General features: G+C 43.4%; 1 protein-coding gene across 1 annotated transcript in view; it reads right to left on the bottom strand.

The window, feature by feature from the left end:
- ANTXR1 (ANTXR cell adhesion molecule 1) overlaps window positions 1-21,891 on the bottom strand; it is a 267,298-nt gene that overhangs the window by 103,411 nt on the left and 141,996 nt on the right. The window contains exons 13-14 of the mRNA XM_040345902.1: window positions 19,311-19,406; window positions 16,865-16,906 (exon numbers count right to left, since the gene is read on the bottom strand). Of these exons, the coding sequence (XP_040201836.1) occupies window positions 16,865-16,906; window positions 19,311-19,406 (138 nt within the window). The remainder of the gene's footprint in view (window positions 1-16,864; window positions 16,907-19,310; window positions 19,407-21,891) is intronic.

Below are 21,891 nucleotides of genomic sequence, written 5' to 3' on the forward strand. Positions count from 1 at the left end.
GCTCTCGGTCCCACCCCCTCACTGCTGGCTAGATCGGGAATACAGCCTCCCGTGTCCTCTGTGCACTCTGCAAAGTCAGCGTTGGGGCCCCAATTCACAGGTAGCGCAGGACCCCCTACAAAGATTGGGCCCAGGGCAAGGTCCCCATTTGCCCTGCCCTGATCATAGTAGGTGTTTATAAATGTGAAAAGTGTTTTTTTTTTATTAAAATGGAACTTTACCCATAACAGTTTAATAAAAAATAATGTTCTTTACCAATGAACATACATTCCATAATACCTTAATATTATGCTAACAAAATGAGTGTGTGCTGTAAATTGTCTCCACCATTGTTACTGTTTCTTCCTGCTGAAGGCTGCCATTTTGCTGAAGCCTAGAGCCCCTGAACAACAGTAAATCTTTAGACTATTAGTAGATTGGTCTCTACTAGAGAGCAACTGAACATGTGCAGAGCAGGGCAAGACTGTATTACTACATTTTAAACAGTATAGGCACTTATTGTTTTATGTTTTACCTAACTATATCTGCAGAAGGGTCAGCATAAAGTGATCTAGCCGGACTTAATGTTCTGACTAAAGCTCCACTTTAATGTATTGCAGGAGTTTCTATTATTACAATATACAGCGACAGTATCTTTTTTTTTTTAAGTTGCACCAGGATTTATATGATCCTGTCATCTCTGATCTAGCTTCTCGGTACAGGAAATAGATACTGACCCCACTATTGCCTGAACAAAGATAATTCCATCCTTATGATGAGAAAAGCAGAATCAAAAAAAGTACCCTGACCTCTATGAAAGGTAAGACACACATTAAAGTGTTATAAAAAAATACATCCAATGTTTGCTCCAGCACTTTCAACATATGTAAATAAATGAAACACATACTGTACGTATTTTCAATGTTTAGAAATGATTTGTGCGTGTCCAAAAGCATTCCAATTTTCAAGGAAAGATATGGGTCAGGGCAGGACTTGGAACCTTTGGTCTCTGAGGTAAAAGCAACCAGCTTACCCTTACATGGAAGCAAGGCCAGGGGAGAGGGGTGCAGTGTTTTCATCTAGAGGGTGGCAGGCCTAAATTTATGTATTTTTTTTCACACAAATAGAGCTTTCGTTTAGTGGTATTTGATCACCACTGGGTTTTTATTTTTTTATTATATGTAGCAGTATCCCCGAAGGAGCTGCTGATTTGTTTTGGGTGGCATGTTACCTCGTGGCTCCTCCGCCGTCTAAGGGTGTATGGTGAATGTAGCAGTAACGGAATGTCCACGACAGGTGTCTTTTTCTGTGCTCTTTATTACCCAGCCGGGTAAAAACAATAAAACTTGTGGTGAAAGGTAGAGTTGAAAATAGAAGGAGAACAGCAGATTCAGGCGTAGCAATAGGGAAACAGTCCTGCTCCCACATGTAACACTTCTTGCACCACTCCTGCCTGAGTGGACTTAGTGTACCTGGACAGGCCTCTCTCACTGACCTGGCAGCCACAATATCATTCGGAAACTTGAAGGAAAAAAATCTCTGCCACAGACTCTCCTTAGTAATGAGATAACGAAGGTGATTCTCCTTAATAGAAATAACCTGGATCTCCTTCAGGTAGTTTGCAGTTTACTGACTGATAGGTGACTAGCCTATCAGTGTCCGGTTACCTTGATCCCCGGTGGTTTGTCGAGACCCTATTGGATCGTCAGCCTCTCATTGGCTCCTCTGAGATGGACTCCCCACCGAACAGCTTCCTCACTTGGGATCTTTAAGGATTTGGGAACCCAGTGGAATACTGGGCTCCTCGCCACAGCTCAAATGTTCTGGGAACATGGTCCCGGAACCAGTAAAACCGCGTGGCATGCGCACCCTGGCCTGGAAGGCTATTTCGCCAGGGCACCGTGATGCAATCACCCTAAAGGTGGGTGCCGCACTAGAAGAAGAACCCAGACTAATGGCGTCTGCCCCATAAATAGCCTCCCCCAGCATGCACAGCGAGGAAAAACCCTCCTGATTGGCTGCTAGGAAAGAACACCCAAACCTCGACTCCACTGCTGCCACCTATTGTCCTGGGGTGAGAACAACACCCCAGAAACGATAGAAGGAGCCCACAGCACAGCCAAACTGAGACAGAGACCCAATTTTGAACATATTAATTGGATCAGAGTCAGTTAACACTCTGATCCCCCTCTAAATTTAACTAGCACCGGTACCTGGAAGTAACCAGGCGCTACATATATAGATGAATAATGACTGAAAATTTGGGAAAAAAACCCCACCAAAATGTTCTACTTTACGTTATAAGACAGAATAGAAGCTATAGCATTTACAATCTTTGGTATATATACTGGAATTTGTGCAGATTTTAGGCAGCTCTATCTATACATTTCTAATGTGATTGTGATAGTGTGGCAAGCAATCAAAGACTGTGCTTCCTTACACTGGCTGGGGGGGGGGGGGGGGGGACAGGGGGACACTATGGTGTTGATTTGCTAAAGGCAGAATAACTGTGCATTTTGCAAAGTTGCATTCTGCAAGTGCAGTTGCTCCAGAGCTTAGTAAATGAGCAGAAGCTCTGCTGACTTCCATCTAATCACGTGCAAGTCAAACTGCTGTTTTTTTGCTATTTCCCTTGCATGTGATTGTGTAGTCTTTGTAATGTAAAACTTCACTTCATCTACTAAGCTCTGGAGCAACTGCATATTGCGAAGTGCACCGTCTATTTGCCTTTAGTAAAACAACCCATAACTGTCTCTAACTGACACAGTCTGACATCACTAATGACACAAAGACAGTGACCAGTGATGATACTGTACACTGTCACTTACCAATGACACTGGCTGGGTGATAAGGAGGGCAATCAAGGGGTTACCTGTGTGCCTAACAAGTGTATGTGTGCTGATTTTACTCACAGACATGGCAGATTCTCCTTGATCTCAGGAAAAGTACCAGCCAGGTACACTGATTAATGGTAGCATTCTCAAATCATGTATTATACAGACAGTTTTGGCTGGTGGCATAATATCTTCAGACATTAGCTAAAGACGTGGAACATATTGAATTCTCAATTCTTCAGGAGGAATTGTATAAAGTATTATCCAAAACAGAACGAAAGATGACAATACATTTGTTACACTGCTATAATGTTATCTTTTGTTCTGTTTTAGATGATACTTTATACAATTCCTCCTGAAGAAGCAGCCATAGCTAAGAAACATGTACGGTAACGGGATATATTGTACATCGAGAATTCACGATGTTTAATGTCCTTAGCGTATGTCTGAGGATACTATGCTACCGGTCAGAACTGCTTGTATAATACATGATTTGACAATGCTACTATTAATCATTGCTTTTAATCAATATGTGGATTTGTGTCCTTTAAACACTTGCGTGTAAATTAAAAAAAAAAAAATGTATGTTAATTGTCTAATATTTGGGTAACAAATAAGTATTTTTTTTCTCTGCTGGGGGCCTAGCAGGGGTTGCCCTTAGTTTCAATTATCATTGTTTAGGATGATGGTACCCCCATATCTTCCAAAATAATCTGTACATAGATAGAGGCTTACAAGTTATTCTATGATGTTATTCAGATTTAAGGTTTTAACCTTAGTTTTTAAGGCGTTCAATAAATTAGGTCCAACTTACCTCCAGGCGAAATTGACAAGACATCTCACTGGCTGTTCATTGAGAGCGGCCACTCAATTCCGCCTGGAGATCCCAAAGTTTAGGTTAAAAAATTCGGGGGGCAGAGCATTCTCGAGGTTGGGACCTATAGAGTGGAACCTCCTGCCGTTGGCTCTTAGGCAGACCTCAAACCTGCTCCAGTTCAGGAGGGGACTGAAAACCCTTCTGTGGACTGAGGCTGGGTAGATGGCTGTGTAACAGGGGGTAGAAACTGACGGGCTGATAGGTTTTTTTTTTCTACTTGTGGCTTTTTTATTCTTTTACTGTTTTTTTTTTTCTATTTTTATTTGATTTATGTTATTGTTTTTTAATGTTTTAATGTTTCTTTTGTTTTAACGGTTTTGATGTTTGTGATTTTATTGTTGTTATTGTATGTAGGGCGAATGGCACCTGGTCCCGTCGCCGGGTAGCGTTTTGATACTTATGTGATTTAACGCTTAACAAAAATATTCAATAAACAATTAACAATATGACCTTTGAACACTGTGTTGCTTACAGCTGACCCCCGAAATCAGCCCAAAATTTTTACTAAAATCGGACCTGAAACGGTGAACAAGGATGCACTGGACTCCTGCTGTGAGCTGCTGTGTGCTCATATGTGAACCCAGCCTTACTCCTACCTTGGTTACTTTTTAATGGGCACCTAATAACTTGTTAGGCAATCTCCTTGTTCTGCGCCCTGTTGATATTTGATTTGTTTAATGTTGTTCAGATAAAGCTCCACCTTTCCATGGTTGCCTACTCCTGCACTTGCTGTTTGGTTGTTCTGTGCTCTATCAGTCTTGTTGTGCTGCCTTCTCCATTCAAGTCACATGTTTCCTCCTGATTGCCTACCCCCTCATTCCTGTCACTTCTCATTATTCCATAGAGGCAACCTGACCTAATGCTTGCAAATCACGGATGATGGTGGCACCCAGCAGGGAACAATGATGGCTGGGGCAGTCAATAAAAATATAGGAACTGATCACCAGCAGGCCAGGGAAGCTTGGAACACCAGAAAAGGAGGATCCATGGGAGGAAAGAGCAGAGGGGGACAGGAAAAGACAGAAGGTTAGGGCAAACGTGAAAGGAAGCTTGGACTGTGTAGCTACAGGAGAAGAAAATGAGAAGAAAAACCAAGAGTGATACAAGAGGAAAAGTGAGCTGTGTGTCATCCAATGCCCTGATCAATGGATGCGCTGCAGGGTACAAACAGATTTCTGTGGGTTAAAGAAAGTGCAGCATGTAATGTGGGCCAGGTGTCTTATTGATTGATGGGGATACTGATATGTGGGTTACCAAAGGACGAGGTTTGTTGTAAAGAACTTGACATCTTCCACCATTAGCTTTCTTTGTGGCTCTTGGCATTCAGACACCTGATACCTCGGACCTGCAAAGAAAGCCTTTCTGTGGAAGATGCTGTGATCACAGGTTGGAATAGGAACAGGTAGCTATACAATGCCCGGTATCTATCACTGACTGCAAGTTGCCTATCTCTGCCAGCCCAACATGCTCTAATGCCACTTAGCCAAGGTCTCTCCTGATATGGAAAATGCATAGTACTGACCTTACTTAGGCCTTGTACACACGACCGGATCTGTCCGCTGATACTTGTCCGCGGATCAGTTTCAGCAGACAAGTTCGGGCGTGTGTACGGCCGACTGGACAGGTTTCCAGTGGACATTTGTCCAGCCGACCGTTTTCCAGCGGACAAAAATTTCTTAGCATGCTAAGAAACCTGTCCACTGGAAACCTATCCGTCGGACATGTTCGGTCGTCTGTACAGACTCACCTGACATGTCCGATCGGCCACCATCCCTCGCATGCGTCAAAGTGATTTGACGCTTGCGTGGAAGCATTGACCTTCCAGGGTCGAGCACGTCGCCGCTTCATCGTCGCGGCGACGGCGTGGCCACGTCGCGACACGTCACCGCGTTTGTTTTCCGCGGGGATTTTGGTCTGATGGCGTGTACAGCCATCAGACCAAAATCCAGCAGCGGACATGTCCGATGAAAACGGTCCGCGGACCGTTTTCATCAGACAGATCCGCTGGTGTGTACGGGGCCTAACAGTGATGCATTTAATAATACATGAATCCTGAATCCTGATTACTGGCATTTATTAATCTGTGGATTGGGTAACTTGCACACTCATATCTGGAAAAAGTTGAAAGAAGAGTGCAGCTTGCCCTATTGTGCAGCACACTTCAAACCAGTTGTTTAATTTCTACTAGTAAAAATGTGGGAGGGTGTTAACAAGTTACAAGATGTAAGGCATGGGCTATGTGCTACACTTGAAGCTAGGGATTTCGTTAAAAATAACAAGCAAATTATTCTAAAATGTCTCTGGCAGTCTTCCAGCTGATCTTTTATAGACGTATCAAAGCTAGCTCATCCCTATTCCATGCAACGTGACCTAGTTCTGCCTGCCCGCGCACGCTTCCTGTCAGAGCTGGACTGTAACTCTATGAGAGAACTTATTCAGAAACGGTTCCTTATTAAAACCGTTGTGCTAATGATAAAGTGAAAAACTGCCGCCAGCTACATAGACGGTAATCAGTTCAAGCAGCCACAAGTTTTCTGCATACGCAAAAAAAAAATGTTTTTAGTTATTACAGTAACAAGCTGAAAATCCTGTAGTACACTTATTTTTAATTTACTTAAATATTAGTTGGATGCAACGATCAATTACAGCCACACTGATGAAATGTTTAAAAAAATAAATTGAGCTGGAGCCTATAAGAAAATGCTGTCATTTGTTGGCGATGTCTATGGAATTTCAGTGGGTAGCAACACTGGTGCACTGACTATGATTGGAAGGACCTAGTCTGAAGTAAACCAACTAAAAATAGGGCAGCTTTCCCTTAATCTTCATATATTACCAACATGACAAGTTTTCCTGTTCTATTCAAAGAATTACCAGCAGACTAACATATTGCTAATTAACATGCCTGAGCTGCTACCTTGACTTCTGGAAAACGTACTATTTTTTTTGTTCACAAAAAATGAGGTTGTGGCACACTATTGAATGGTACCAGATCATAAGACCCAAACTGATGGCACATTGGGAGACGCAAAAGCAATGCTTCAATGTTAAAGCCGCATTTGTCAGTGGTACGGTTACTGCCAGCGATAGCTACAAGCAGTAACCATAAACTAATATAGTGTCCCCCCTTATGATCAAATATCATAATTCGTAGTGTTAAGCAGCCAGCGCCTACCACACCCCTTATAAGCATGTTAATCAAACTATATACTAAATATTGCAGACAACATCCAAATATAAACCAAATAATAATATTACGTAAAATAAAAGTATCTTATATAAATCCAGCAATCTTGTTTTTGTTTGCTTTCCACCTGTAAAACCTCCAACATATAGCTCTTGTCACCAATGCACTCACATCTTCACCAGTTGTGCTCTCATCTGGGATCATTAACCTTTCAGATTATGTAGGGTCAAAATAGGCTCATGTTCCCTTTAAATGGGCATACAGTACAATGTGGAGTTGCTTTGGTGGTCCTCAGATATGGAACTTCCTTGCACATTTAGGCACAAATCCCCCTGAGGAAGTCCTGTGTCCCTGTGACGAAACGTGACGAAGTGAGGCTTACTTAATGACGTCATCACGTTCAGGAATACAGGAAATACTGGTATCTGAGCTTTGTGATCACTGTTACATGCACAGGTGGGTTATTTTAAGTATACAGGCAATTGTATCTTGGTGGTTATGAGCACCTACACAAAGTGAGCGCAGTTTTTATGTGGGAGCACTATTTAGTTTGTTTTCTTTATATGTGACTGAGTGGAAGAGGAGAGAGAGAGAGAGAGAGAGAGAGAGAGAGAGAGAGAGAGAGAGAGAGAGAGAGAGAGAGAGAAAGAGAGAGAAAGAGAGAGAAAGAGAGTCTGAGAGATTATCTTAAAGAAGAAATGTCTGCAATTATTGGAAAGACCCCCTATTTGTGCCTAAGTATGGGATGATGTTCCATATCAACTGAGCACTATCAAAGCAACTCCACATTGTACTGTATGCTCATTTAAAAGGGACATGAGACAATTTTAACCTTACATAATCTGTAAGGTCAATGATCCCAGTGAGAGCACAACTGGTGAAGGTGTGAGCATGTTGGTGACAAGAGCTATATACTGTATTGAGGGCCATTGAAGGTTTCACGGGTGAAAAGAAAAATAAAACAAGACTGCTGGATTTATATAAGGGAAGTTTATTTCACATTTTATTATTATTTGGTTTATATTCGGATGCTGTTTGCAATATTTAGTGGGAGGCATTCCCCCATCAGCACTGTCTGATTGTGTTGATGGGGGAATTAAGCAATTTTTTTTCCATCCGCTCGTGGTAGAAGTAAAGAAAATTGTATCGTCTATGGCCAGCCTTACTTATGTATCAAAGCCACATTTCCAGATATTCTCCAGATGTTTAATTAAGCCTTCAGACTCTATTGGCCCTAAATCCTCTTCAATTCCTTCACGTCCAACAACTCACAAACTCTACACTCACTGTCTGTTTAAAGGCTTCAAGGACATTTAAAGAAAAAAACACAGCTGATTGTGCTTGTTCAGCAAGAAGATTAAAATAACTTCAAACCTTTTTTGAAATAAACAAGGCACAAACTACCAAATATAAAAAATAAGAAACAGCAGCAGATGGGCCTTGGGTTCATTTAAAATGTAACATTGTCTCTTGGGCATCCATGTTATCTATTCTGTTTATTGTTACAGGGGACTTCCAGACAAAAAATGTAACTCTAATTAAACCCTTCTAAGCATTAACATGCATTGTTCTACCCAATCCCTTGTTATACCAACTGTAGCAATGTCATCTCTCTGTTGTTTATTTGGCTTGGCAAACTGAAGCCCAACAATGAGAATTCAGTGATTTTTACGGAAAACCCTTGTACTTTATGACCACATTATAACACTAAATATTACAAGCATGTAGTGCTGAAAGTAAAATCTATGGGCCAGATTCAGGAATAATTACGGCGGCGTAATGTATCCCCTTTACGTGACGCCGCCGCAAGTTTTCGGCATAAGTGCCTAATTCACAAAGCACTTGCCTTTAAACTTGCGTCGGCGTAACGTAAATCTGTCCAGCGCAAGGCCGCCGAATTCAAATGGGGCGTGTGTCATTTAAATTAGGCGCGCTCCCGCGCCGAACGTTCTCGCATGCTCCGTGTGAAAATTTCCCCTCCGTGCTTTGCGTGAAATTACGGCGCCCCAACGTGTTTTTTGAACGGCGATGTGCGTAACGTACTTTCGTATTCCCAGACGTCTTACGCAAAAAAAAATGTATTTAATTTGACGCGGGAACAACGGCCATACTTTAACATGCATGGTGTAATTTGACACCATCTAAATAGCACTCTTAATTTTACGACGCGAAAAACCGTCGTAAGAGAATGCGACGAACGCGCGTACCTTCGTGGATCGATTTGCATACCCGACGCTGGAAAATGACGCAAACTCCACCCAGCGGCCGCCGGAAAATTACACCTACGATCCGAAGGCGTACGAAGCCGTACGCCTGTCGGATCTATGCCAAAAGCCGTCGTATCTTGGTTTGAGGATTCCAAATCAAGATATGATGCGGCAAATTTGAAAATACTCCGGCGTATCAGTAGATACGTTGGCGTATTACTGCTGTGAATCTGGCCCTATAACTTTAGCTACAACTTCGGAAGTAGCTTTTTATGTCTAGTAGTAGACAGTACCTACAATGTGTATCATAGGTCACTGTGGATTAAAGCCCAACTCCAGCCAAAGCCTTTTCCATTTTCAATAAGGTGGGTAAGAGCAGTGGCGTAGCGTAGGGGAACGAGGGGGCCGTGGCCCTGGGCGGAAGATTTAGGGGGGCGAAATCCCAGCTCTGTCCCCCAAACGTTCTATTTCCTGTGTCCCCGCAGCCTGAGCTCCAGCCACCATGTTTAGTCTCAGGCTGCCCCTGTGATTGGGCGAATGGGGTCATGTGCGGCTTTCCTCTTCCACCTCCGGCTTGGCACTGACATTATTGTAGCGCGCTGGATACCTTTGGCTTAGCTCGGCTCTCCCTTTCCATAGACAAGGCTCCATTTGGCAGACCCCCAGCTTGGTCTAGACTGGCCCCACGTCCTCCCCGCACAGCAGGTACCACCATCTTCTGGACACAGCCATGTCTCTGCCCATAACCTGGTCAGTGTAGGAATCAGGTAGGTTAGTGTAGAGGTCAGTGTAGTAGTCAGTGTAGGAATCAGGTAGGTCAGTGTAGAGGTTGGTGTAGTGGTCAGTGTACCAATCAGGTAGGTCAGTGTAGTGGACAGGTAGGTCAGTGTAGTGGACAATGTAGGAATCAGGTAGGGTAATGGTCAGTATAGATAGGAATCAGGTAGGTCAGTATAAGAGTCAGTGTAGTGGTCAGGCAGGTTAGTGTACAAGTCAGTGTAGTGGCCAAAATTGGAATCAGGTAGGTTAGTGTAGTGGTCAGGTAGGTCAGTTTAGGAATCAGGTAGGTTAGTGTAGTGGTCAGGTAGGTCAGTTAAGGAATCAGGTAGGTTAGTGTAGTGGTCAGTGTAGGAATCTGGCTGGTCAGTATTAGTGTAGGAAAGGAAGGGACTCAGAGAGTGCTAAAAGTCCATAGGTTAGGGGGAGCAAATTTCTTGCCTTTCCCCGGGTGCTGACAACCCACACTACGCCACTGGGTAAGAGTCAGAACCTTTTTACATTTTATTTCTGTCTATGTTCTCACTGTGGAGATTTTCTCTCACTTCCAAAATTGATGAAATCGATGACACTAGAACATGAACTGAGACATATAGAACAATAAAAAATCTGACAGATGTTCCTACCCTTCCAAACGCCACTTAATAAATAACTTTGTTTGCTATCTCTATCAAAAGAGAGATCCTATCACTTCCTGTCCTTTGAAACACTGGCACTGGGATAGGAAGTAAGAATAAATCTTCCCAATGGGGACATACAGTATAAAGCAATAGCCCGCTTTCTGTACAAAACTAAAAAAAGATTTGGCTGGAGTTGGGTTTAGTAAGTCATACTTGCAACCCTACTTGAAAGCTAGTAGTTTGAGCCTAGGTTCACACTGCTGCGAATTCAAAATCGCGGTAAAATGCGCGATTTTACCGCGATTTCACGGCCGCGATTTTGCCGCGATTTCGGCCGCAATTTAATGTAATTCCCGTACCGAAATCGCAAAAAGTAGTACAGGAACTACTTTTTGAAATCGCAGATGCGGCGTCGCACTGATTAGGACAGTGCCATTGCCGACAATTGCGGCCCATTTAAGATGCGATTTGACATGTCAAATCGCATCTCAAATCGTTCCAAATCGTACCCAGTGTGAACCAGGGCTGAATGTCAAATCCTCCCATTAGGATGATGGTCTCCATGTGGTTATGTTGCTTCATGCTGTACCAAGCCATCAGTATGACAAGTATGTTGAAATATACTGTAGTGGTAATATTAGAAGTAAACTTGTTGAAGAGCTTCAATAGCAGGACAAGAATTCACAATATACAAAACACAATTACGCTTTTTGTACATGTGTCGCATTTAAAATGAAAACCAATAGAAACTCCACCGGGGGCCAATTTGTTTTGATAAATTAAAGAGATGATGGAATGGCTAGTGCGAATCAATTAATGTTATACAAAGAAAGGACCTCCGCGGTGTAATCTAATATCATGAATCTTTTTAATGCAATACATGGGGAATATGTCAACTCTGCCTAAGGGCCATGATGTAATTTTCAGTAATTGTACTCTGAGATTAAACTCAGCACAAAATGTGCCAGAGCATCTATACGGACTTTACCCATTGTATGTTTCAAACACAGCATTCAATTCGGAAGATAAGCAATATTAAGGTTCTTTCCTCACTTAAAATCCAATTGCGCAGAACTACATCTCCTACAATCTGGATTTATTAATCCCTATGGGAAATGTTTTATGAAATACACATGAGTGGCATGAGGAGACAATAAATCAAAAGCAGCATGATGACATAGCTGAGTACAGTAAACTATTCCTATGACACCAGTAGGCTTGATTAAGTGTTTCAAATAAAGAATGAGAAAATATGACCAATTTGTTTGTGTTTTGGCCATAAAACTATGCTGTGAAAAGGGATAAAACAACATTAATGGGGCCTTTATAGCTTATTAATATGTGTTGACACCTACACGACTGACCCCAGTTATGAACAATGAAGTTTAATTTGCATTTCCTTTTTAGCTGCAAGCTTCTTTGGCAAGAGGCTTCTAAGTAGTAATATCTTACTGGACACCAATGTACTATATTCCAGCAAGATTTTTTGAATTTTGAGGTCAACTTCATGTAAATCTCCCTAGAATGAATATATTAAATATTTATTGCACAATAAAAATCCATGTGTTAGCTATTCCATGAAGAGGCATATAAAGCTGCCTTGTTTAATCTGCAGATATGTGTTTTCCTTTTAAAAGCACAATCCTCTAAGGCACGCCCAAGTAAATACATTTTCTGCTAATCAGAAATAAATGGTTGGATTAATGACTAAAGCCCTCTAATGGCTGCTAAAGATTATTTTGCTTAATCAATCTTGATGTCCTCACAGCACCTTACCCTACCCTGCTATCCAAGGTATCTGTACCGCCCTAGACAAACTTTCTCCAGATGTGAGGATGCTGTCACTTCAGGTCATGTCCTCACCCATTGCCTTGGCCTTGCCCCTCTAACAATCGACCCCCTCCATCAATGCATAAAACAACATCATCTGGATAGCTTTATACAGCACACCCATAAAACGCCTAAATTATTTGCAGTCATGAATGCAAATGGCCTTAAAGCACAAAAAGAAATCAGTATTTATGTTTAATATATGCATTTCATTCTAAGGCCCCTTTCACACGGGGCGGATCAGTAATGATCCGCCCCGTGAACCTCCGCTTGCCGGATGACAGGGGGGTCCTCGCACACTGCGCAGGGACCGCCCTGTCTTTTCTCCGCTCTCCCCTATGGGGGGATTGGATAAACACGGACCGTATGTCCGTATTCACCCGATCCGATCCGCCAGACGGATGGAAAAGTAGGTTTTTCCTCTGTCACACTTTGGCGGATCGGAGCGGGTCGGATGTCAGCGGGCATGTCACCGCTGACATCCGCGGCTCCATAGAAGAGCACGGAGCGCCCGTTCAGGTCCGCCAAAAAAACTGGCAGGCGGACCTGAACGGGCCGCCCATGTGAAAGAGCCCTTAGTGTAAATATCCTTAAAGCATAACTCCAGGAAAACCGCCTAACACATAGGTCTTTATACATCAAACCTTGAGGAAGTAGAAAGTTTGTAGGTGGCGCGGTAGCAATAATTCACACAGTCAGGTGCAGTATAAAAAACTTGTATAGAAGTAATGCAGCAACAGTTCACAGCCAACCCGGTGGGACAAGTACTCAGCTGGGCACACTTATTGTTTCCAATATTGTGAAGAAGTAGGTTCCAGCCAAACTGATAGCATCTGCAAGCTATGCGTCACGGTCCCTACCGTGCCAAGCAGACGGCTAGGCGTGGGCACGCCCCAAGTGGCTCTGGGTGGTATTGAACCCAGGACCTCACTGTTGCTGCTTTGGTTCTTTGCCTCTGAGCCACTCCTCTGTTTGATATTCTGCCTGCTTTCCAGCTAAGCCTGGTTCTGAATGATGTGCTGATCGCCTTTCTCTGGATCTCCTTGCAATCTGCACCTGTCTCTCCTGATTTAGCTGAGGCAGGTTACCTAATTAACTAGGGTATAAAACACTGCCTCACTCTGAGGGATTTGTCAGTTCATTGTTCTGTCCTGTCATTGCCAAAGGTTCCTGTGTTCCTGTGTTCCTGTGTTTCACACCGGTATAACCGCGTCAGGAGCCCTGAATTCCCGGCGCGGATATACCGGGGCTTAGAACCGGAGATTACCGGGGTCTAGGTCAGTGGGACCGGGGGGGCGGGGATGGGGACCTGTTTAAGTTCACCATACAGAGTTTTCTTTGTAAACCGCTTATTCATCTCCCCCTTCCCCTTCTGTGACACATTTGGCACCTTTCAGGGGAAGAGTGTGGCAGTCCAGGTCAGTGGGACTGGGGGTGGAGGTTGAGGACGGCTACCTGTGTAAGTTCACCATACCGATTTTTCTGTAAAGGTAAACTTACACTTTAAAGTGAAACAATAAAAATGAAATATTCCTTTAAATATCGTGCCTGGAGGGCCCACCTTAGTCTGCCTGTAAAGTGGCACATCTGTGTAATGTGTTTTACAGTGCCGCAGCAAAATTAAATTTCTAAAGGAAAAAATGTAATTTTAAATTGCTCGCGGCTGTAATGTATTGCCCACTCCCGGCAATATAGATACAAATCGAGTAAAAAATTGGCGTCCCCCCCCCCCCCCAGTCCATACAAGGCCCTGTGGGTCTGGAATGGATTTTAAAGGAAACTTCACGCCAAAATGAAAAAAAAAAAAAATGGACGTGGGTGTCCCCCCCCCAAAATCCATACCAGACCCTTATCCAAGCAAGCAGCCTGGAGCTAATTTTCTGGTCCGCCGGGCAGCGAGATTGAAGATGAATGGAGATCGCTGGACACCGAAAAACGTTGGTTTGAGTGAGGGATGCACTGTTGTTTAATGGAGTAGTGGTCCCCATCTTATTGGTAGGGAGCGCTGGACACTTTCCTTTTTGCATGCTTGTTTATTTTGGATATCATGTGAGTGTATTTGCATTTGGGATGTCTGCACAATGAGATGCTTCCTTTTTTTAATTTCCCCACATATTACACCATAGGTGCATTTCTGGAGTATCTTCTTGGTAGAACATTTGTTATGATTAATTTCACTTATCTCCGGCTGGTTTGTGGAAGAAGGATCATTAGGGGATCGTTTTTGGAGGAATCATACGATGCTTTGAAAAATTGTGACATCACTGCATAAATTTCTATATGTGTATATCCCATACACTGATGGTAAGGGTCAGTTTTTTGGGGTGTTGGTGACGGCTTTCTCCACTTTTCAACTCAAGGTTTCTCTTCTTTGATGCACTATATTTGGATCCAGGTTTTTAGCTTCATCATTTTGGAGTGATTTCATATGAATTGTCTGTACAATACCACCATTTTTTCAGTGCTACACCTTTACCCCAGCTCAGTAGATTGTTTTAAAAAAGACCTGAATTTATTCCTAAATGTACATAATATAACTGGGTACTGACATTTATAGGTAAAGTTGATCAAATAAAAATCTGATTGCCTCTGAGGGGATAAGGAAGGATTTTTTTCCCCTGCTGTAGCAAATTGGATCATGGTTTGCTCTGGATCAACTGTGGGTGAAGGATTGTGTATATAGGATCGTATTTTTTGTTTGAACTAGATAGATTTGTATCTTTTTTAAACCTGACTAACTATATAACTATGTAGCAGCAGCCCTAACACTGATCACTATGTAAGGTTCGATAAAACCAGCAAGCAGCAGCAAATGAACTGAAAACAGCCCAGGGCTACAATACAATAAATACTCCACTGTATAGGAGCCTTGTTTACAGCTGTTGCAGCTCTGACTGGACCCCCGATCTGGGTCAAGGGGCTCTGAGTTGGTTCCTGTCCCTCCTTTGCTGCCTCATTCACAGAAGCAGCGTGTGTGCAGTAGAATGGTGTCATCTTTAAAGCTGCACAGGGACATTGCCTAGGCCCTACCCTGCTGTTAGTCATGTGATCTGTGATACCATATGATGAAGTGCAGGGAAAGCAGAAGGAATTCTTACTTCTCAGGCCTAAGGAACTTCCCTGGACAGCGCTACTGACTTCTGACTGCAGCACCCCGTCCTGCATGGTACTGAAGGACATACCATGCAGGTACTGCCTCAAATTCTGAGTCAAAGTTTGTCGAGTCGCGTGGTGCCAACAGTACCACACACAGCTTGAATTTTGGCCTATTCTTGTGAGCCTGTCAAAATGTTATCTATGTAAATCTGGCCATACACGGCTCAAGTTTTGGCAGACTTACAAAAATAAGCCAAAATTCAATCTGTGCGTGGCCCTATTGGCAGGGCCGATCCGCTCTATATGCAAGCCACTTAGGGCCCCAAAAAGCTGTGGAGGGCCCCCCAAACTACTAGAGGCCCCATCTGGTGAAAAGTCATTTTTGGCCCCTCACCCCGCTTCTCAACTCGCTGGCTGCATGGGAGAAGAAGTAGGAAGTCAGCACTCCCCGGCTTCTCACTTTAATGTAAGATGTAATTTCCGACAGCAGAACATCCCCCCTCCTCCCCCTTCTCAACTTTAACAACTTTAATCACTTTAATGTGACATGTCATTTTAGGCAAACCCCCCTCCCCCCGCTTCTCAACTTTTAATGTCACATGTCATTTTGCTTAGGGCCCCAGGGAGGTCAGGATCGGCGCTGCCTGTTGGCATCACCCGGCTAGACAAACTTCAACTCATAATTTGAAAAAGCCGGGCAAAAAAAAGCTGTCTGAGCATTGACTGCAGCAGTGGGGATTCATCCATCCACTCTGTTCAAGCTCGATTCACTCGACTTGGGATATGACTTATGAGACCCAAAGTCACGTGACATGTAAAATCCCATATTAGTCAATGAGAGCTGTGTTAATAAGCACTACTGAAGTCGCTCCGACTTTAGAAAAGGTTCATGTACTACTTAAATGCAACTTCTATCTGACTTATGCCCATAGACTTTAATGGAAGTTGCCTCCCAGTCGGATCCTCATCTATATCGATGTGATTTGGATCCGACATTACAGGAAAATTGCACAGGCATTCCCTGAAGTCGCACAAAGTCACGCCAAAGTCACAATGAAGTCACCTGGCAAAGTCACACTGTAATTTAAGCGACTTTTAGGTCATGGCAGTGTGGACCAAGCCTGAGCATGAATGAGGAAAATTAGCGGTTTTGGCCAGCTTAAGAGGGGCATTAAAGATGGCATGCAGTAATAGAGGAGAATTGGAGGCTATCAATGAAAATTTTATACTGGAGCCTGTGTCTAATTAGCCATTTTAAAATGAGAGTTAACCATATCACAGCATGAGATATTTAGATACAATTGCAATTTCAAAAGTTATATTCTGTTTTTTAAATGAAGCAATCAGGAAACCTCTCCTGCGTTAAAATCTCTAGCGTTGCTCAGGGATACAATTCATTACATGAATGCCATGATGATGAACCCATCAATAAAAGGATTATAATAAAGATGCCCTACCTCACTGTCCTCTTCTGGTGGTGGGGGAGGCGCTTTTATTATCTGAAAAGCAACAAATATGGAAAACTAAACAAAAGTTATGTTTATTTTGTATACATTACATTTCTTAAGTCACTAAAGTTATTTAAATGTAAAACGTTTGCGTGTTCCTGGAAAATCACTCAAAAAGTTAGCTCATTTAAAAGTATGTATTTTGTATTTCAGCGAATCAACAGATAAATTGCATCCATAAAATGTATGAAATTTGAGGCATGTAACATACATCAGTGGCACGCCCCTGCATACACACTAGAACACGTATACATTTCACTCCGGCGCTGGTACTCATTGCTCACAACCTCTCCGGTCAGCCAATCAGGATATTCCCCAGTGACCTGGCTGGATTACCTCACCAAGCTCAGTTCTGGAATCCAACATCTGGCCGGCTCTCTGAATCTCTCTCTAGCTTTCCAGGAACTTTTATTGCATCAGAACAGCCTTGAGCTGGAGTAATTAAATATTGTTCTGAACCAAAACACAGTTAATGAGCTATAACCAATTCTTAAAGGGACACTTTCAGTAATGCAGTTTACTTTTGTGTGGTTATATTCATTAAAGAAGGAGTCTCACCAAAATTATTACATTTTTATTTAATGACCCAGGGGAGTAAGTGCACGTAGCCGTTGGCCTTGCACAGATCTGTTCTGCCATTGCTAAGTAGCGTGGTTTGGCAGTTTACCCACCATTTTCCGACAATGCTGCTAGCGAGGAGTCAGATATGTAAGTGACAGCACTGGTCTCTGGCCGGAGGGGTCGCTGCAGCACTAAATGTTCATTCGTAATAGTTAAAGAGCAGTCAGCTTAGAGGAAGCTGAGGCTCAGTGGCTGTACATTCTTAACAGGAAAGCCCATAACTTTGGCTTCAGTCTAGGGTGAAGCTACAGCCAAAAATAAAGCTTTTAATCAGTATTTTGGCCAACAACCATATGGGACCAAGTTCTATATACACTTTGTCACCTGAGGAATTACAATACATTTGGCAAGAGTTCCTCTTTAAAATCCTTCAGTAAAATACTAATGCAGTCCAGGGAGCAGTAACCCTATGCTGTTAGTAAACCTGGATCTTTAAACTGAGAAAATAAAGCATGCAGAACCTGTGCATACCACCCGCACACCACTGCAACACTGCGGTGTAAACCGGCCACACCAGAGACAAGGCAGTTTGCAATGTCTTGAGGTGGGGCTACGGTGCCTCCCCTCTATAATCACATCTCTACCCATCTGGGGGGAAAGTGACCCCCTGAAGCATTGTGTCCACAGACAGATACTCAGGGCCAATCCTGGGTGGGTGCCCATGGTGCACCGAGCCCAGGCGCCACAAGCTGCCACACCAACTTCCTAGACTCTCTTATTGCACTGATGGCCTCTCTGCTGCCCGCTGCACTGGTTGCTAGACTCGCCTGGCGTCTAGAAACCAGTGACCTCACGTCATGAGGCTGAGGGTAGGCCTCAGCATTCAGAGTGGAGGAGGAACTTCTCCCTCCTTCGCACCTGGTCAACTTTGGCTCCACCCACCTCCTCCAGGCAGCGCGGTTCAGAGCCTGAGGGAAGGAAGGGCGCACGCCTGAAGAGCTGAGTGTGAGCTGTCCACCTGCACCAGCACCTGCCTAAGGTGAGGCAGCCTGTGTCCATGTTCTGGAGCTCAACAGCACTACTTGTATAATTGCCAGTCGTCTTTGATCGCTCAGTTTTCGGAGCAGAGCTGACAGGGACAGCTGCAGCACTGGATCGATGCGGCAACCACATAGGTGGGTATGACTTTTTTTTCCAGTTCCTATACTTCCCTTTTCATTATGCATAATCTGGGCATAGATTTACTTAACAGTTGTCACCGGAAGAGGAAGTGAATGAAAATCTTCCAATCGGGACACCTTTTCTGGTTCTAAAGTGGGTTTCCCTCAGTTTGGAGGGATTTCTTCCCACTTTTTCTTGTGTCTCTGTGGAATAAGCTGAAGAGAAAATTCACAAACAGAGCACAAACCGTACAAAACATAATAATATAGGGGGTTTAATCATTCCCTGCTCTGTCCAAATAATGTTGGCTGTAGATTCATGTTCATTTACACATAGAAGTCAATCTGAAGGAACCTTTTGAGAATAGAGAACGATTAGTTGTTCTAAGCCAGGAATGGTTTCAGAAGGCATTGTAATGTATACAGTACACACTCAGTTCTTTTATTAGTAATAAAAGTTTATATTAATGGTATGGTTTACTGCCTATGTATACAGAGTGCTTCTCAGGTCAGGACTGCGATCCACAAACAGAAGATGCTGTTTATATACACAATACGAGCAGCAATATTAAAAGTTTGGATGCAGAAAAGCAAGTGAGGTTAAACACATTCCACAAGCCCGGGGTCACGCCAGGTTCCAGAAACGCAGAGCGAGGATGACATGTGAGACTTACCACGGTACAACACAGGGGCCAGAACCACCACATCAGAGCCAGGACCAGCAGAAGAAACAGGATCAGCAGAATGATCGCCAATATCGTCCCGTCAGACTGGGAACAAGAAACACAATGATGAGATATGCAACAGGCCTATTTAAAAAAAAGACGTCAGCGCTAAGAAAAAAAATCATTGTTTTACATTAATGAGCTGTGAAAAACGATCAAGTAACAATGTTATTACTTTTCCTGCAGGTGGAGAGCATCCAGTATGCCAATCCTGGGCTAGAGACAACATGCCAAGCTCATACTACCCGCAGATTAGCACATTTTAATATACAATACAGGGACACCATAGTTTTTAGGCAAAATACACACTTTTTGTATGCCCTTCTTCATACTACTATCAATATAGAAACAAGGGACAGGCCTCAGTACTATTAATAGTATATGCTCAAAGAATACGAAGGCCAACCTGTGCAAAAGGGGCACCCAACGAGATTTTAACCACTTAGGCTCAGTTTCCACTTGTGCGGCTAGTCATGCAATTTAGGACTGCAAAGTCGCATGACGAGTCATACCCCATGATTTACAATGAGTACCGGTCATATCTGTGCGACTTCAAGACACAGCAACTTCAAAGTAGTCCCTGCACTACTTTGGTCCCACTTTGATGCAACTTGAGGGCCATAGACCTCAAGAAAACACAGACATTGCTTCAAGTCGCATCAAAATTGCGGCAAAAAAATTGCGATATGGGGTTGTAATAGTGGAAACAGGGCCTTAAGGACCAGGCCTCTTTCTGAGATTTGGTGTTTACAAGTTAAAGCCTAGGTTTACACTGGAGCGATTTTGTCATGCGATTTGAGAGAACAAATCGGATGACAAGTCGCAACCTATTGGAGGCAATCGCACTGTTCCAATCGGTGCGACACCAATTTTTTGGTGCCGTACCGATTTGCAAAAGTAGTTCCTGCACTACTTTTGCCGATTGCAGGTGATTTCAATAGACATCTATGCATGAAGCCACACAGATGTCTATCAAGTAGCAGCCGAAATCTCGCTGACCTTGCTACTTTGAAACTGCGCTACTTCAAGTAAAGTAGCGCGATTTCAATGTAGCATCAATGTGAACCAGGGCTAAAACTGTTTTTTTGCTAGAAAATTACTTAGAACCCCAAACATTATATATATTTTTATCTAACACCTTAGAGAATAAAATGGCGGTCATTGCAATATTTTCAGTCACACAGTATTTGCGCAGTGATCTTACAAGCGCATTTTTTTTGGAAAAAAAATCACTTTTTTTTATTAAAAAATAAGACAACAGTAAAGTTAGCCCTATTTTTTTTATATTGTGAAAGATTATGCTATGCCGAGTAAATTGATACCCAACATGTCACGTTTCAAAATTGCGCCCGCTTGTGGAATGACGACAAGCGTTTACCCTTAAAAATCTCCATAGGCGACGTTTTACAGAGGAGGTCTAGATGTATTGCTTTTGCTCTACTGATCATGGCGATACCTCACATGTGTGGTTTGAACACCGTTTTCGTATGAGGGCACTACTAACGTATGCGTTTGCTTCTGCGAGCTTGGCAGGACGGGAATTTTTTATTTATTTTTTACTTTTTTATTTTACCTTTTATTTTTTCACTGTTCTTTTTTTTTTTAATGGTGTCACTTTTATTCCTATTACAAGTAATGTAAACATCCCTTTGGATGAAAAAAAAAGGATGACAGGTCTTCTTAAATATGAGATCTGATCAGGGGTCAAAAAGACCTCAGATCTCATATTTACACAAAAATGCAATCAAAATAAATAAACAAAATTTAATGTCATTTAAAAAATTTAAATTAAAGTCTCTTTAAAGCGGATGTGCCATGGGAAAAAAATCTTAAAAGCCAGCAGCTACAAATACTGCAGCTGCTGACTTTTAATATTAGGACACTTACCTGTCCTGGAGTCCAGCGCCGATCGCAGCAGAGGACGAGCGATCGCTCGTCTCTCTGCTGCTCCCCCCGCCATCCACGCTGAGGGAACCAGGAAGTGAAGCGCTGCGGCTTCACTGCCCGGTTCCCTACGGCGCTTGCGCGAGTCGCGCCGCGCCCGCCGTTTGGCTCCCGCTGTGTGTTGGGAGCCGAGTGTTCCCAGCACACAACAGGGGGGCGACGGGATGTGACTGAATGCCCGGGCCGGAAGTGGGTGCAAATACCTGTCTTTAGACAGGTATCTGCACCCCCCTCCCCCCTGAAAGGTGTCAAATGTGACACCGGAGGGGGGGAGGGTTCCGATCAGCGGGACTCCACTTTAGGGTGGAGAACCGCTTTAAGAGCTATTGGCAGAAGTGATGTTTTGACGTTGCTTCCACCCTGCAATAGTATGGAGACGGGTGGGGGACATCTACCCTCACTTATCTCCATACCAAGCCAGGGAGAGGACCTGATCTCCTCCGCCGCTACCGATGGCTCTGGTAAGCGGTGGAGGAGAGCGACGGGAGGGGGGGCCCATTTCTTGCCACCAATAAAAGTGATCTTGCGGCGATCTGAGCCAGTAACACACGTCCTGTATTAGAGTGTCAATGCTGTCAATACTCTG

Source organism: Rana temporaria, chromosome 3 (assembly GCF_905171775.1).
Source record: "Rana temporaria chromosome 3, aRanTem1.1, whole genome shotgun sequence".
In the NCBI taxonomy this organism is placed as follows: Eukaryota; Metazoa; Chordata; class Amphibia; order Anura; family Ranidae; genus Rana; species Rana temporaria.